Source organism: Acomys minous (assembly GCF_964271855.1).
Source record: "Acomys minous genome assembly, chromosome: 16".
Lineage (NCBI taxonomy): Eukaryota > Metazoa > Chordata > Mammalia > Rodentia > Muridae > Acomys > Acomys minous.
In genome coordinates this window covers 24651200-24668277 of record NC_140498.1, presented here as the reverse complement: position 1 = coordinate 24668277, position 17078 = coordinate 24651200, and the positions used below count along the sequence as shown (strand labels likewise).

The 17078-nt window shown below is 43.9% G+C and overlaps 2 protein-coding genes across 5 annotated transcripts in view; one reads left to right on the top strand and one right to left on the bottom strand.

Annotated features, from left to right (window-relative positions):
• Positions 1-1290: 1290 nt before the first annotated feature.
• On the bottom strand, positions 1291-10626 carry THG1L (tRNA-histidine guanylyltransferase 1 like). 4 transcript variants are annotated; one of them, XM_084763979.1, is made up of 6 exons: positions 10375-10626; positions 8979-9155; positions 7265-7434; positions 5944-6032; positions 4701-4808; positions 1291-2878 (listed from the first exon to the last, which is right to left on the bottom strand). In XM_084763979.1, exons 1-6 carry the CDS (start codon positions 10563-10565, stop codon positions 2717-2719), a joined length of 897 nt encoding a protein of 298 aa, XP_084620105.1. In that variant the 5' UTR covers positions 10566-10626; the 3' UTR covers positions 1291-2716. The 4 variants fall into 4 exon arrangements, with proteins under 4 accessions (XP_084620105.1, XP_084620107.1, XP_084620108.1 ...); XM_084763981.1 differs by lacking the exon at positions 10375-10626 and adding an exon at positions 10228-10364; XM_084763982.1 differs by lacking the exon at positions 10375-10626 and adding an exon at positions 10202-10324 and having other exon boundaries at positions 7265-7510.
• SOX30 (SRY-box transcription factor 30) overlaps positions 2952-17078 on the top strand; it is a 79624-nt gene continuing 65497 nt past the window's right edge. The window contains exons 1-3 of the transcript XR_014775820.1: positions 2952-3003; positions 3560-3644; positions 3763-3830. The gene's annotated coding sequence lies outside the window, so the exon portion shown is untranslated. The remainder of the gene's footprint in view (positions 3004-3559; positions 3645-3762; positions 3831-17078) is intronic.

Sequence of the window (17078 nt, the reverse complement as noted above, 5' to 3'; positions counted from 1 at the left end):
TAAAGTCCTACAACATCCTCTGTTGTCCAAATTGAGCTGGAGGGAAAGGCCAGGAGGAGAAGACGTACCGCATTTTGCTTTCCTGTTAAGTATATTCCTGACATGGGTCGGGCTAGCCTGTCTCAGCTCAAATCATTGCGCCTCTTTGGGTTACTATCTGAAATATGACAGGAAGGCTACAGAGCACACGGTGGGTGCGTGTTACCTAAGTCCTCTAAAAGACGGTGACTCCAATCCTCATTTCCTTTCCCTCCCACTAAGACTGGAGACCCCTTAGTATTTGACTCCACCACTGTTTCCCCGAGTACTGCCAAGTTCAAAGATATCAGATCAATGCTATTTTATAGCTCTAATTCAGCTACACTGTTTATTCCCTGTGTACATTTGCCGGCACATTATGTCTGTGCCCGCAGAGGCCAGAGAGTGTTGTATTTCCCTGGAATTGTGGTTTGTGAGCTACCGTGTGGGTCCTGGGACTTGAACCCCAGTCCTCTGGAAGAATAGCCAGTGCTCTTATCCTGCAGATAGCACCTCCTCACCCGGCAGAGCCGACTGGCTTCCTGCCATGTGCAGCCATACAAGTTATTAGCTGCTTTGGGGGGGGGGGGCTTCTTTGCTTTCTGAAAGTTTGAAAATATGACCCCAAAGAAAACGAGTCTCTTGGAGACAAAGATGAAAATTAATATGTACCCATGAGACACAAGGTAGGATGAAAACACACAATAGAGTGAAAATCAAGCATTGGCTAAGTAATGGCTTCTTGGTAGCATTGGCATTAAACGCAGTTTATTGCTTTAAAATCCCCAGTGTGAGTGAAAACCTCCAAGCTACACAACTACCAGTAAATGACGGTCTTAGGACAACTCCAGAGGTAGGCTTCCCTTTATCTGAAAGCACAAACTTTCTCTAGTCGTGGTCATGAAACGTTGGTCTTTATTCCCTACTTGTCCAATTTTGATATAAAGTGCTATCAACTTACCATTAAGTTAAATGTGCTCATTGAGAGCTAATGATCTTACCGCCTCATTAGTGTGCTGAGGGGACTGCTTGCCTGAAGTGCTGCTACGCTCATAGCCATGTATCAGAAGCCTTTGGGCTTAAAATAAAAGTGTAACTGCAGAGTCCCAAATATCCACCTGGGTGTCTTACATTGGCACTTTTATAATTCAGCATTCAAACGAACATTCTTTAAAAATGTATCCAGAAGTCTCGGGATGTCTGCTGTGTGGGGACTCGCAACCTAACTTTCTCACAGATGAACACTCAAGTCCGACTCACTCTGTAGAAAGCAACTAAGTAGGCCAAGGAGCCGATCTTTATTATACTTTTCCTCTTAAAAACCTTTTAGCAGTTACCAAACATGAGCTCTATTGCTTCTTCCTGGGGAGAACAGGAAGGGAAGACGGCATCAGCAGATGGGGTGTCAGTTAGTGAGGGATGAGGCCAGACGCTGCTCTTTCAAAAATACATTTTCTTCTTGGCTGTCAATTCTGCAAATGCAAGACCAGGCAGCAGGACAGAGGCTATCTTTTAATTAATTCCTACTGGAGCCAAATAATCTTTTTCTGCTAAGATACAAAACAAGGTCGAGAGGAAACCTACTTTCCCATTGAGTTGAACACCTCGGTAACACATGGTTTCCATCACCACCCTCTGGCCCCTTGCCAATCCATCCTTCCATCGGCAGGAGCTATTCTAAAACCTCTGAAATGGCCAGTGGCCCCAACGGCAATTCCACTATTTTAGAGCCTTGCCATGTAGCCTAGTTTGGCTTCAAATGTTTGCTCTTCTTGCCTCAACCTCCAGAGGTCTCGGATTAGGCTACACCACCCTATCAAGGGCTCCACGCTCTTGAACTCAAATGTCACGGCTCTGACTACACTGAGGCTATTTGGAAACGCTTGTCCAGAAGTCTCGCCCACAGTCAGCTTCCCCCACAGAAGCACCTGCAGCGTACATGGAGCTACTGCTTCTCCATCCTCCTTCCTACACACATTTCCCTCTCATATGTACACACATGTACATATGTGTGTACTTCAAAAGAGCTAAGTGACTGGGAACTACGTCCCTGGTGAGAGCTGACAAGGATCATGCAGACAGTTCCAGAAAAAAAAAAAAAGTCAACCCTGGGATGATGCAGACCACTCCTCGTGTGTTCAGTCAAAGCTGCCACCCCGGGGAACTGGCACAGGGCCTCAGTGCTCCCTGGGATTTCTCAATCTGGAGGCTCCGTGCAGGCGGCAGCCCTTATTTAACTTCATGCCAAAAGATAACGCGAGTCCTCGGGTGTCAGAAGTGGGGTTTTTCAGTCACCGTGTTCTCTAGTTAAGGAAGGTGTGGGTGCGGGTAACGTTTCGGCTCCTTTTCTCTCAGAGGTGAAAAGAGGCGACAGGTTTTTTTGTAAGGTTTATGCCACAGCTAAAAACGACTCCTCCAGCAAAGTATGAATAGTTCTTTTTATAAAAATAGGACCACGATTCTGAAAAGAGCCAAAGAAGTCATGTTCTGACACCATTTTTTAAAAAAGGTATTCTGCTTAAGCAGAACAAGATCCACCGCCCCCTCCTTCTTTCTCCGTCTGTCTCACGCAACTCCAGTCATGTTGCTTCTTGTCGTGTTCTTGGGGCTTAGGGATGCTCAAGCCACCAAAGGGGAGAAGCGGAGAGACTCGGGGAGCCCTGCATGGCTACGCGTGCCAGAGCTGCAGAGTGCAAGATCAGTTCTCTTCCGCCAGAATCTCTGGGTGTTCCTTCCAGAAAGCATCCCCAATGAGATCACAGTGAAAGGCCACCAGCCGGGTTCTGGTCCGAGTCACAGTCTTCTTTTCCCCTTCCATTTCCGCGGGTAGCCTGACTTCTTGGGTCCTGACTTCATCTACCTACGGGCAAAAGGGAAAGCAGGGACAGTGTTGAGTGTGGGACAGACACACAAAGAGAAGTATGAGAGAAATTTGCCTTTTCATTTGATACGCCACTGACGGCTGGAGTTTTATGTATCAACAGGGTAGGCATCTCTCAACGTAGAAATATTTGGGCTGGCATGGAGCACACGCCTTTAATCCCGGCGCTTGAAAGGTGTGCAAATTTGTACTGGGTTCAAGGCTAGCCTAGTCTGCATAGTGAGTTTCAGGCCAGCCAGGGCTACACAATGAGACCCTGTCTCAAAAACAAACAGAATAAAATAGTACTTTCACGGCTGTGGCTGTAGATTTGTGGTAGAGTCCTCTAGCATATGTAAAACCCTGGGTTGATCCTTAGCAACACAAAATTTTCAGCAACAACCTTGGGAAAAGGTTACTGTATGTTGAAAAGTGATTGGGATGGGTTGTTTTAATGTCATCTTGCCACAACTTAGAACCACTTGGGGAGGAACAGTAAACTTCTTGACTGTCTTACTTAATATGGGTAGACCCTACACCTTCTAGTACCAGAATCATCTTCCACTATTGACCAAGGACCCAGCAACTCCAGGAGCCTTCCAGGGTTTCAGCGCCAGATTGGGACTATTGAGCCACCCAGCCTGGTGGACTGTGGAATCACGGGGTTCTCTGCCTTTCCAGTGGGAGACAGCCCCCAAGGGATGACTCCAACTGCTGAGGCACCTAGCCCAAGAACAAGGCAACTAATGGGTTCTCATCCCCTTAGGTAAGAGACAACTGTTGTTACTATTTTAGTGTAAGCTAATTTAGTTTATATATATATATACACATACACACACACACACATATATTTATATTCTGATTTTCTGTTTCTGTTTCTCCAGAGGCACTGACGAATACAGTGGACTTGGGAACAACGAAGGGAACTCATTTCCTGGTAAAAGAACTAAAGGTACTTTTCCTCTGCCTGAATAAGCATCCACGGCTGTACTAAAGTACGAACATGTAGGAAAAAGCTAGTAAGTGAGCTAAGGATGCCAGTGGGATGGCGGGTACCCTTTAATTCTTGAAAGTACTCATTTGTAAAAACACTAACATGAAAAGAAATGAATGTATAGAAATAACTGCACCTATAAGCTGATAGCAGAGAAAATGTTGGTGGAATTAAGTATAGCAGCATTCCAGTATTAAGGTAACTATGAATTTCTGGGAAATCTAATAAAATTGCTGAAAGTCAAAGTATCTTATTTGCTACCTCCATTCCCGTTTTATGATAGCGCTTAGTGGGCAGTATTTGGCTGTCTTGAAGGGGATGAACCATTTAATGGTATTATCCAGTATTTTTAAAATTCTTATAAATGCAAAATAGGTGTACCATATGCACGCTGCGCCTGAGGAAGTCGAAGGAGGTGTTGGCTTTCCTGGGACTAGAGTTACAAATAGTTGGGAGCTGCCATGTGGGTGCTGGGAGCTGAACTCGAGTCCTCTAAAAAGGAACAAGTGATGGTAACTGCTGGGCCATCTCTCTAGCTCTATACTCTACACATTAAGAGGGTTTATGTGATATGGGACACAGAAAAAGAGTGCACTAATTTAAAATTCTACGACACTATTAACATCTGCTTAGAGAGACTCCAGGCCACTACTGCCTGGCAAAAGGAGCATCCAAACTCGTCCTCTACAGTGCCTCCTTTTGGAAGGTATCTCTGTCACGTTAGCAACCAGCACCTTAGCCGCACTTGGATGGTGGGCAAAACACAATCTGGAAGGGACTAGGGCTCCCATGCCCCGACCGCCAGTTTCCCTGAATTTGTAGCCTTACCTTCTGCCACACCAACACTGTCCCTTTCCTGTACATGGATGGCTCGTCATTGTAGTTGATGTGGAACTGAGAGAACAGAATCTCATTCTTGTCTGCTGTCAGAGTTCCCTGAGGAAGGAGAGAGAAGAATCTCAGAATGTCTTTTTCCTACACTTCCATTGCCAAGGAAGAACTGTCAGCGCCCTCGCTCTCTCGTCTCACAGTTGCTCATGAATGTTCATTGTGATTAGAATTCAGATCACTCTACTACTGAGCTACACCCCAGCCCCTGACATTCTAGATGTCTACACTCACCAAATCCCCCTGTGCCGCAAGCCCTGGCTGCAGCGTCCAGCCTGCGTGGGGCTAGCAGGGGCTAAGAGTAGACAGGAACTGTGTGTGTCTGTAACCGTGGTGTTGATGTTTCGTATCTGATCACAACGCCACCCCCAGTTCTGAGAGAGTGAGCAGATGACCTTTACTCTTTTTGTTTTGTTTTGCTGAGACAGGGTTTCTCTATGCAGCCTTGGCTGTCTTACAACTAGCTCTGGGTAGACCAGGCGGGCCTTGAACTCAGTGATCTACCTGCCTCTGCCTCCCGAGAGCTGGGATTAAAAGCATGCATCAACAAGTCTGGCTGTTTTTACTCTTCTAAGAGGAAGCGGAAGGTGATTTTGGCTCTAACTAGCCATGGCTGCTGGCCTTCCTACTGGTTGATACTGTTAGTGAAGTCCACAGCTACTTCAGTAATCACTATGTAGAAGACACTGCATCAGGACCTGGCACAGTGCTTTACATCACTGCAGAATCCGTCATCCCCAGGCAGGCCAGTGCTTCCTCGGCACTTACTTTTCCATGTGTGTGAATGCATCAAGGCACGCTCTCTCTATAAGCCTCTGAGCTAAGAACTCTTATTCCTAAACTTCACTAAAGCAGAGAGGATCCACAGAAGCACCGTTATCTGACTCTCAGCACCAACTCTCACATTACTCAGGGCTTCTAAACCTAAGAAGGAACCAGAGTCCAGGAGGACATGAAGAGGGAAGAGGCCTTGCAGGCCCAAGGAGAAGAGTGCATGCACCATCTAAAGAGGGCAGCCAAGATGCAATTGTAGCCAAGGCCGAGAGCTTCAGCTACTGAGACCTTTATATCCTTTCAAAACAGAGCTGTAAAGGAAGCTAAAGAACAAACCGGAACACTCCGGAAATGCCACAAGACGAGAGCAAATGTCTCGAGCTGTGTTTCTGTTGTGAGATCTTTATACCTTTAATCTCTGCTGAGCTTGGGCTGGCGTTAGCCCGGCCTGCTGGACAAGGGCCCAGAAAACTGTATTATAGAGATTATTGATGTGACCTGCGAGGAAAACAAAACAACATTTGTATATACCAAATCTTAGTTTTACACGTGTATAATGCTATGTATTATGGTATATATGCTCTGTTTTATATAGACTGTGCTTCCAAGAACACCACATCCCAGCTTCTCTCCACTTTAAGGTACCCAGATCTCACAGACATTTAGTGGCTGCCCAGTCTGCACGGGAACAGACCGGGAAAGGAGTCAGCATGTAAAATGTATTTCCTGAGAACACCTTCACCTGGTCATCTCAGTAGCACCTTATGCCAATCTTGGTGACTTAGGGCGTTCTAAAAAATAGTTTCCAAGCTACTTGATTCATATTATTTCGACTTTTTTTTTTTTCCGTTTTTCTGACAAAATAAGAGCACACACACACAAACAACCCTGAGTCTCAACTGCAGTCATGCAAGGCAGGGATCTGATACTGGCACAAACGTCGAAGTCACAGAGCTTAAGTAACTCAGGGGAACCGCAGGGACTGTGCGGCTGAGGACTTCACATGTGGGTCTGAATGTGGGTGTTGCAAAGCAAAAAATGGAAATACAAGACTGCCTTATCTTCTGAGTTTAGAAAGAAAACATGGGCTGAAGAAATGGCTAAACGGGTAGGGGTTCTTGCTGTGCAGGCCCGAGGGCCTGAGTTCAGATCTCAGTGCCCAGGTAAAAAGCTGAGCATAGCCACAGGCACCTAGAACCCCAGGGCTGTTAGAGCTAGGAGGATCTCTGGGGCTTGCTGGCTGCCAGACTTCTTGCTCTAGGTTCAGTCAGGAAATAAGGCAGAACAGAGTGACAGAGCAGGACCTCCCACTCTTCCTCCGGCTCTGCAACACGTGGACAGGCAAGCACATGTAAGCACATGCATGTACACATACACTCATATAAAACATACACATACACAGAGAGAGAGAGAGAGAGACAGACAGACAGACAGAGAGCAAACAACTACAGATAAATTTTCCCATAAAATCTCCTAAGTTTTCCAATATTGTTAACTAATTAGTGTATGAGAGAGAGCACACACAATATAACACAGGCCTTTTAGAATAGGTGCAGAATTTGAAGTCAGCCTGGGCTACAGAGCAAGAAACCTATTGAAAAGGAAAAAAAAAATCTTAAAAAAAAAAAATACTGACAACATACCAATGAGCCAAGCTTGTATCAGACCCACAGCTTTAATGTACAGTTTTGGTAGTTTGTCTTGAACTGTGTGTACTTGGTGCCACTTACAGTCTGCCTGTCGCCAGCTGAGGTAGTCCTTCAAAGTCTGGTTGCTAGGATACAACACAACTCTCCCATCAAATCCTGGGGGATACAGAAGGGGCTGGTCCTCAAAGTAATCTCGCCAGTAAAACACGTAACTGGAGGCAAACTGGGAGGCCACGAGAGTCATGAACTTACTTGCAAATGCAAAACACGTTCAGTGGAACAAGGAAAGAGAAAGTGTTTGGTATTAATTCGACACCAAGATAGGGCCTGTGGATACAACAGAGAGATTATACACACTGTCCAACTGGCTAGAAGATAAAATATTTTCAGCTAAGAAAACCTTTTAATGTTTTGCCTGTATGTTTTGAACACAGCCAGCCTCTACTTAAAGCTATTCGTTGTCCTAGCATCATTACTGCTGTGATGAAAACACCACGACCAAAGCTACTTGGGGATGAAAGAATTTCTTTGTCTTCCTCTTCCACAGCCGCTGTTCATCACTGAAGGAAGTCAGGACAGGAACTTAGAGACAGAGGCCATGGAGGGGTGCCGCTTACTGGTTGCTCCCCATGGCTTGCTCAGCCTACTTTCTTCTAGAACCCAGGGCCACCAGGCCAGGGATGGCATGACCCACCATGGGCTGGGCCCTCCCCTATCAATCACTGATTTAGAAAATGCCTAACAGGCTTGGCTGTAAGCTGATCTTGTGGAAGCATTTTCTTAAATGAGGTTTCTACCTTTCAGGTAACTTTAGCTTGTATCAAGGTGACATAAAACCAGCCAGCACACTTACTAACATCACATTTTTCTATATAGAACGTGGTAAAAGTTTATGGCTCAAGATCTTGCTGTTGGGGCTGGAGAGATGGCTCAGAGGTTAAGAGCAGCGGCTGTTCTTCCAAAGGTCCTGAGTCCAATTCCCAGCTAGCACATAGTGGCTCCCAACCATCTATAATAAGGTCTGGTGCCCTGTTCTGGTGTGCAGGTGAACATACCGGCAGAATATTGTATTAATAACAAGTAAAGAAATCTTAAAAAACAAAAAAGATTTTGCTGTTGTTGTTTTGGGGTTTTGGTACAGTTTTCAGTCTTGGAAGAAAGGGAACCATTAAAAAACATACCAATTCATCATATAATTTGATTCCCTAAGAGTTTCAATATATTACCAAATTAAATATCAGATTTATCTCCTCAATTAAAAAGCTTAAAGCTGGGTGTGGTGGGGCACACCTGTAATCCCAGCACCCGGAAGGCAGAGGCAGGCAGATCTCTGTGAGTTAGAGGCCAGCCTGGTCTACAAAGCAAGTCCAAGACAGCCAGGACTACAAGAGAAGCCCTGTCTTGGAAAACCAAAAAAAAAAAAAAAAAGTAAAAATAAATAAATAAAACTTTTAAACAATACTTTAAGGCATTGGAAGAAATGACACTGGCAAATCTACCTATGAATAACTAACACTATTTTTCTAGTCTCTGCCTATAGTCTAAATATTTAATGTAGGTCAGTCTGGAAGCTGGGTAGATGGGATATAGAAGGAAAAGAATCAGATAAGGAATCAGAAAAAAAAAATAGACAGCACAAGAATGCTCAGACCTTAATGGAAAGAAACAGCCAAAATAGGAAATGCGTTCTGTAGATGCAGCATCACCCACGGTCTTTAAGACCTCAGCTGTTGTCACGATACATGGAAGAACAGAGGGCAGAAGACCCTAACGGGAGGCTGGCTTTGAGACTCACCTGGCTCTTCTTTTAAACCAATTGCTTTTCCTCCTGAACACAAAGCTGTACTCATCGCTCTGTCCGTAAGCAATCACAATGTCCTCCAGCTCCTCCATTACTGTCTGGGCACATCTGGTCATCAGCTGGAGAGCGCGACTGTCATTGGGTTTTGTAAAGTTGTGCTTCTCAGCAAACCTTCACAGCGGGAAGAGAAGGGCACAAACAGTGGAGAGTCTGTCATCACCACCACCATGCACGGAGGCAGTTAAAAGAGAAAGATACTGTTAAGGGTGCTGCTAGCTACAACTTAACGTATTTCCTTAACTGCAGCACAGAGGTGGAGAACCAGCTCAGTAGCTAAACTGTTTGTCTTAAAGTGGTGCCTGCTTGTAATCCCCACGCTGGAGAGGTGGAGACAGGATTCCTGGGGTAGATGACCGCCAGGCTAGAGTAGTGGATGAGGTCTGAGAAAGTGCCATGAGAGACCTTGTCTCAAAACAAACAAACAAACAAAAAAGCTGATCCCACACTTACACATAAGCATATACGGGGGGGGGGGGGGAATGCAAGTTTTTCTTTCTTGCTTTGACTAACTGACAAACAGAGATACAACTGCTAGGCTTCAATTCACTTTCCTGTGAAGTCTCACCTTACTGGGTGAATAGAGACTATTACCTTATCAGGTTGAACTAATTAGGAGATCAAAATGTAAGTATGCCTTGCTCTTCAGTACTCACTAAACATTATTATAGCTCTATGTACTTATACAGTTATAAAATGATAATAACCAATAATAACATAGCCCTTTACTGAAATTGGGTCCCTTTCTTTCTTTCTTTCTTTTTTTTCGAGACAAGGTTTCTCTGTGTAGCCTTGGCTGTCCTGGACTTGCTTTGTAGACCAGGCTCGCCTTGAAATCACAGCGATCCACGTGCCTCCAGAGTGCTAGGATTAAAGGTGTAAACCACCACGCCCAGCTTATTTTCTCCTTTTTCCCCCTGGGGGGAAAAATTGCTGTCAGTCCATGCAAAGTAAAACTGACAATAAGAAAGGGCCATACTGTCAACTACCGCCCACAGACAGGCTTATGCAGGCCTCTTAACAGCCAGCCCTCAAAGATAAAAGGGTTGCGCATTTGGCTAAAGTTTAAGTAGTGGACCCGGAAGTGACTTCCCGCCCCACAAAGTTCTTGCAAACTGGTTTCTGCTTAAGTAGCGGGGGCTCTTCACTAATTACAGTACCTCGCTCTTTTAAATATCTCAATCACCTGGTAGCAAAGTCTGACGTTAGCAAGCCCTTCGAGGGACGCTCAATGCTGAGTGCTCATTGGCTGCCCCGTTACCACGGTAACTGTGAGCGGTGCACTTCCCGGAAGTGCAGGCGCACCACGCGGCCTCCCGTCCCGTCAGCTCACCGGTGAAAATTGCGGCCGTCCAGCCGCACCACAACCCAGCAGTGTGGCAGGCAAGTGTCTTCAACCTCAAAATCCCGCACGTACTCAAACTTGCTCTTGGCCATGGCCACCCCCAACCTCAGGCACCGTCTTACAGTAACGGAAGTAGAGGCCAAGACACAGCAGATGTTAGCTGTGCTAAAAGCCCACATTCCGCGTGGGGAAGCAATGGACGGGCCCCACCCCGGAAGTTCCTGTTGCTACCGGAGCCGCTCTAGCCCTGGTGGAGGTTTCTCTTTTGACTCTATGGTCTTCAACTCAGCAAGCTGGCTGGATTGTATGTATGTTCTCCTTGGCAGTGTCTTTCTGCTCCCAGCCTGGAGCAAATCAATCTTATGAAGCTATCAAACGCTGCTTTGTGACAAAGTTATGACGTTTCCCCTCTTATTTCTAAATAGCAGTTATAAGTTATTTCTAAGTAGCATTTCTAAATGCCTTGCAAAGACTGAAATACACTAAATTAACACTTTACAGCTCTGTGGGTAGGGCCTTCCAGATTCTTCTTGCTATGTTTAAACAAGGAACATAAACTAAAGCCGCTCATCCGCACAATTTTGTATTTTCTTCCACTGACCTGGTCCCCATTCCTCCCCCCAGGGTTATTTACTGTTGGTTCCAAAATGTGATTTAAACAAAGAAAGAGCCATCGAGACAGCTCAGTCTGTAAAGGTACTTGATGTCAAGTATGATGACTAAAGTTTGTTCCCTGAAAGTCACATAATGTGACCTTCCTTGCTCAGTCTTCCCAGTAGCTGATACCAGAGCCATGTCACCCTGCCATATGCCATTAGGTAAATTTCAATTTTGTGCTCATCACTATTAAACGATTTCTGTATGAGTGTGAGTTTGTATACATCTGTGTTTATGTGTGTGTGGAGGTCAGAGGTGGACATCAAGCGTCTTCCTCACTCCTCTTCTCTCTTAATTTTTAGATTGTCTTCCACTGAACCTGCCTCTCACTGATTCAGCTAGACCAGGTGGCCCAAAACTTTTAGGGAGCCTTCTCTCTCCTTCTCCCCTTCTCCCCTTCTCTCCTCCTCCCCTCCTCTCTCCTGCTCCCCAGTACTTGGATTACAGGTATAAACTTTACATCCCATTTTTTATGCAAATGCTGGGAATTTGAACTTGGAACTCTATACTTGCCTGGCAAGCATATTAGTTACTGAGTCATCTCTTCACTCTTGAACTTATGATTTTAAAAATTATTTATTTTTATTGTATATGCACGGGTGTTTTGCCTGAATGTATGTCTGTGTGAGAGTATCAGATCTGGAGTTACAGACAGTTGTGAGCTACCACTTGGGCACTGGGAATTGAACCCAGGTCCTCTGGAAGAGCAGTCAGTGCCCCTAATCACTGAGCCATCTCTCCAGCCCCCGAACTTAGGATTTTTTAAAAATGCATTTCCCAGCCTTGCCTATTGGGCAAAGATGAAGTGGCACCCTGCAAGCAATAGGCATCCAGTTCTTGAATGCCAACACCACTCGTCATTAGAGGAAACTCCTAGAAGAAATGACTGCCTCCAAGTTAGCTGCATCACAGCAAACACAGAGTGAGACCAGGACACAAGTTGTGCCAGGAGGGAAAGACACTGCTCAGAGTAATAGGTGACAAACGTGAGCCTAGATGAGGAATGCTTCTACCAGTAAGAACAACAGTAACTGGTTATGATACACAGAAAAAGTGAAAGCCCACAGCACCATAGCAGTACTCAGAGAAGGGAAAGTGTGTATTAGTTGTAATTGTTATTCTAACCTCTTAACACTGGTAACTGATTATTAAGGGAACAAGGCAATTTCTTTGTCTCTTATATAGAACTATAATTCAATGCCAGTTGATGAGGGGGAAAGAGCTTCACAAAACAAATGCTAAGTTCGAATACAGTATGGCTGGCTGAGAGAATCAGTTTGTTTTGTGTTTCATTTGTAAACTTCTGTGAGATTATTAATTCAAACATGGTTCACTAATGGATGCTAAAACTGTGATTTAGATAATTTGTGAAAAACATCCTATTTCCCAAACCTGGTGTCCCATAGATTATTTGCTGGCCACCAAGAGAAAAACACAGTCGCAAGCAAGAGCACTGGCCACCTTCACCTCCCCTCCAAGGGAGTGCTACTGATTTTGCTAAAGCCTACAGCCATTGGAGATCCTGGTCAGTACAACATGGCGGACACCACAGGGCTGCCTACAATGACTCCAGTGTTAACCAGTGGGCCGCAGTCTTCCCCACGTGCTAACGTTGAGGGATGCTTTGGAAATTGCCAAGACCCAGGCTGTTCACAGAACCATTTCAAGTAGGATGCAGGCAACAGTACATTTTCTTTCTTTTAAATACTTTTCTCTTTGCATCATTTAAAGGAGATTTTCTTTTTTTTTTTTCTTATTACTTGTGTATTCACATGTACCCGTGGAGACCAGAGGAGGGTGTACCATCCCTTGAGGCTGGAGTTAAAAGTAGTTGTGTGCCCCCAGATGTAGGTGCTGGAAATTGAACTCCAGTCCTATGAAAGAGAAGCTTGTGCTCTTAATCATAAGCAATAAGCCACTGGTGCTATACCTCTTGCACCTCTTTAAAAACTTAAAAACAGAGCCGGGCGTGGTGGCGCACGCCTTTAATCCCAGAACTCGTGAGGCAGAGGCAGGCGGATAGCTGTGAGTTCGAGGCCAGCCTGGTCTACAAAGCGAGTCCAGGACAGCCAAGGCTACATAGAGAAACCTTGTCTCGAAAAACCAAAAAAAACAAAAACAAAAACAAAAACAAAAACAAAAAAACTTAAAAACAAATAACAACAAACAAACAAAAAAAGCAAAACAAACCCCATAAATGGAAACTCTGTGCATACTAGAGTAAGTTATCATAGCTGGGTAGGTGTACTGCATAAATTTGTGTCAAGATTTACACCAAATCCTAGGAATGGCCTGCCCACTCTCTTTCCATCTATTTATCTATCAACTAACTCTTTAGCAGTTTTGTGGTGGTTCTGAGGCTTCCAGTGTTTTATAACTTAAACTTAAACATTGTGTTTACTTTCCTTGTTTCTGCCACAAATGACGTGGGTTTCACCATGAGAGTTTCTAGGAACTCAGGCCACTACCAACACTCTACTGTAATTTTTTTTCAAATGAATGTTTTGATTGGTATGTGCCAACTGTACAAAATAATGGGTTTCATTTCATACATGCATGTAACATACTCTGATTATATTCATTCTCCACTATCCTCTCCTGTTGCTCACACATATTTCTATTGGATCCCATTCCTTCCCCTAATATTTCTCTCTTCTATTTACATATTTTTTTTAAGAGTCCTCATATGAGAGGGAAGAAAAGCAAAAGCCACAGTTGACCTTCTGTGTCTCATTTCTTTCTCTCGGTTGTGTTATACTCCTGCCGCTGTGGTAAAATACTGGATATTAATAAACTAAAATAGAAAGAGTTTATTCAGCATATGATTTCAGAGAATTCAGTTCACCATGGTGGGGGAGGGGCTAGTAGGGCATCGCAGCTCACTTCGTAGCATCCGGGAAGTGGGCCTGCATCCTAAAGGGGAGAAAGCCTGCATTCTAGTAATACGGCTGTCTCGGTTATCTTAGTTAGGGTTGTTATAGCTGTGATGAGACACCACGATCAAAAGCAACTTGGAAAAGAGAGGGTTTATTCAGTTCATTAAGGGAAGCCACAGCAGGAAGTTGGAGGTGGGTTGCTGGCTTGCTGCTCAGTTTTCTTTCTTCCTTTCTCTTTCTCTTTCTTCTTTCGTTCTTTTCCTTCTATTCTTTTTCCTTTTTCTTTTTTTCTTGTTTTTTCCGAGACGGTGTTTCTCTGTGTAGCCTTGGCTGTCCTGGACTATCTCTGTTCATGAGGCTGGCCTTGAACTCAGAGATCCGCCTGCCTCTGTCTCCCGAGTGCTGGGATTACAGGCATATGCCACCACATCCAGCTTCCTTCTCTTCCCTCATTCCTCCCTTCCTTTCTTTCTTTTTCTTTTCTTTTTATTATTGTTTTTAAAGATGTATTTATTAAGTATACAGTGTTTTTGCTTGCATGTACACCTGCACAGCAGAAGAGGGCACCAGATCTCATTACAGATGGTTGTGAGCCACCGTGTGGTTGCTGGGAATTGAGCTCAGGACCTTTGGAAGAGCAGGCAGTGCTTTTAACCTCTGAGCCATCTTTCCAGCCCTCTTTTCTTTTTAAAGACAGAGTCTCACGATGTAGTTATAGCTGTCCTGAAACTGAAATTCACTCTGTAGCCCAAGCTGGCCTCAAACTCATAGAGATCCTTCTTCTGTTTCCTGAGTACTGAGATTAAAGGCAGGTGCCACTATCTCCAGTTTAGTTTGCCTTCTTCTACAATCCAGGACCACTTGCTCAGGGTGGCACCATTCACAGGGCTGGCTCTCCTGCTGGAGTCTGTATCCAGCGAGTTCAATAATCTGGGACAGAGATGTGGAGTCAGTGAGAAGGAAAATTCTGACCACTTGTTGCAGTTTGAGCAAGTGGCCCTGAATAGCTTGAGCCATCTTTATTTATAGAGAATTTTGAAGCATTACACACATATAATATCAGATTAACCTTTAATTATTATCCAATAAACTCAGTATTAAATTTCTCTTGTTCCCTCAATATCTAAGCAGTATAGTATTACAATCCAAATGATTATGTCATAACTAAATACACCTAAGTATTGCAAGCCAAATGATTATATCTAGCCAGGCACAACCAGTTTGGTTTGTGTGCGGGCTGGAAGCAAACACGCAGTTTCAGAATTAAAACAATTAAAATCCAAGAATAAGCTTCTAACAGTAAAAATAACTTTTGCATCTTATTGTAATCTCAGTCAAATATATTCATAATATATATTAAATTTATAAGCCAGTTTTATGTAATTATACAATATGGTCCTGCTCTATTACAGCTTTCTCATTAAGCAGAAATAATTATCATTTGCCATTTTCCAATACTATTTTCTTCCTTGTCCAAGGTGGGAATGAATCTATCCCATTTCTTTTAAGATCATGACAAATCTTTACTTTTGAGCTTGTCCTGAAGTTAAGTTAACTTGACCTAAGAATGAACTTTTCACTACTGACCTTTAGGGCCTCATCTCAGTAAGTTCTGTCTCTTCAGACTCTATCTTCTCTTGGTGTTGACTTTTCTCTCACCCTAATGCATTAGCATACTTAGGGCCTCAGAAGAAGCCCCTCTTCTTCCTCAAATATTTTATCAATATTAAAGACCATCTACTAAGGAATCTTTATTATAAAGGTCTTGGCCAATCATGTCTTTACTTGACCTTTAATAAACAAGCAGTGGTCATAAGCGGGAATCATGGCTCCATCTCTCAAGGATTAATATAAGTCATTCTGGGTACCATTCCTACTGGATCCCGCCAAATGGAAGAAGAACGCAAGGGCCTTGCCTCAAGGAGATTACCCACAGAAGATTCATGTATTTTTCTCAAAAATCTTTCTGGATACCAGTCCCACTAGGTTTGTAGTCCAGACAGGCAGAAGAAAGGAAAAGGCAGCTAAAGGCCATACCTCTCGATGAATCATTTTACTTTATGGGGTTTTCACTAAAGTGGCACTAATTCTGCTTACATATTTCTGCTCTTTCGTATCTTCAAAAGAGGCCAGGATATGCAGGATTGTTTGTCTTTCTTTCTTTCTTTCTTTCTTTCTTTTAAGCCTGGCGCCTGGCTGTCTCCAACAATGAGATTGTTTTTTTCTCTTTTAAATGCCAACATGTTTCTCTTATATTTCTATTTCTGAGACTCTTCCATTCAGGAGCTACTTTTTCATTATGATTTGGCTGGTTTTCCCTTAACCTAAGCTTATTTTGAGAAAGGCTGACAGCATTTATTATAAAAAGTTGGCATTTGTTTTTACATTGCTGTTTCATCATCCATAAAGAACAAAACTGAGAATCACAGCAGATGGCACTGAAAATAAAACAGTGCTTCTTTGTGCAACCTGTTTTGCAAAATGAAAAATATTTAATGCACCATTAAAAGCTGTCTGAGCCATCTTGGGCCTGGCAAAATGGCTAAGCAGGAAAAGGTGCTTGTCACCGAGACAAACGACCCGAGTTAAAACTTTGGAAAGCCACATGGTGAAAAGTGAGAACCAACTGCCCCAAACTGTCCTCTGACCACAGGCACACGGGTCTATCCCCCACCTGCCACACACACACACACACACACACACACACACACACACACACAAACAAATGTTTAAAAGTGGGCGAAGGGCTGAGAGATGGCTCACTGATGCTCAGTTCCCAGCACCCACGAGGCAGGCCACAACCACCTATAAAATGTGTGTGTGTGTGTGTGTGTGTATGACACACATATATGTACATAAAACAACATCCTTTTAAAAATACTCTCAACTAGTATATCACTTTCTGTAATGTTAAGGTAGGTTAACACTTAGTGTTCTGTTTTTGCAAACTCTAATTTTACCTACTGAAAATTCCTACCCGTGACTAAGGACTTCATGTTTGATATGTTTGAATGGAGGTGATAAAAATGAAGGCCGGGTGTGGTGGCGCATGCCTTTTATCCCAGCACTTGGGAGGCAGAGGCAGGCGGATCGCTGTGAGTTCGAGGCCAGCCTGGTCTACAAAAGTGAGTCCAGGACAGCCTAGGATACATAGAGAAA

Excerpts from the sequence above, each read along its gene's own strand:
- THG1L (XM_084763979.1), bottom strand. The coding sequence starts at position 10,565 with ATGTGGGCTTTTAGCACAGCTAACATCTGCTGTGTCTTGGCCTCTACT. Across the intron at positions 6,033-7,264 it reads CAGCTGGCGACAGGCAGACT|GTCACATCAATAATCTCTAT; the intron begins GTAAGTGGCACC and ends TTTTCCTCGCAG. Across the intron at positions 4,809-5,943 it reads AAGCTCAGCAGAGATTAAAG|GGAACTCTGACAGCAGACAA; the intron begins GTATAAAGATCT and ends CTCCTTCCTCAG.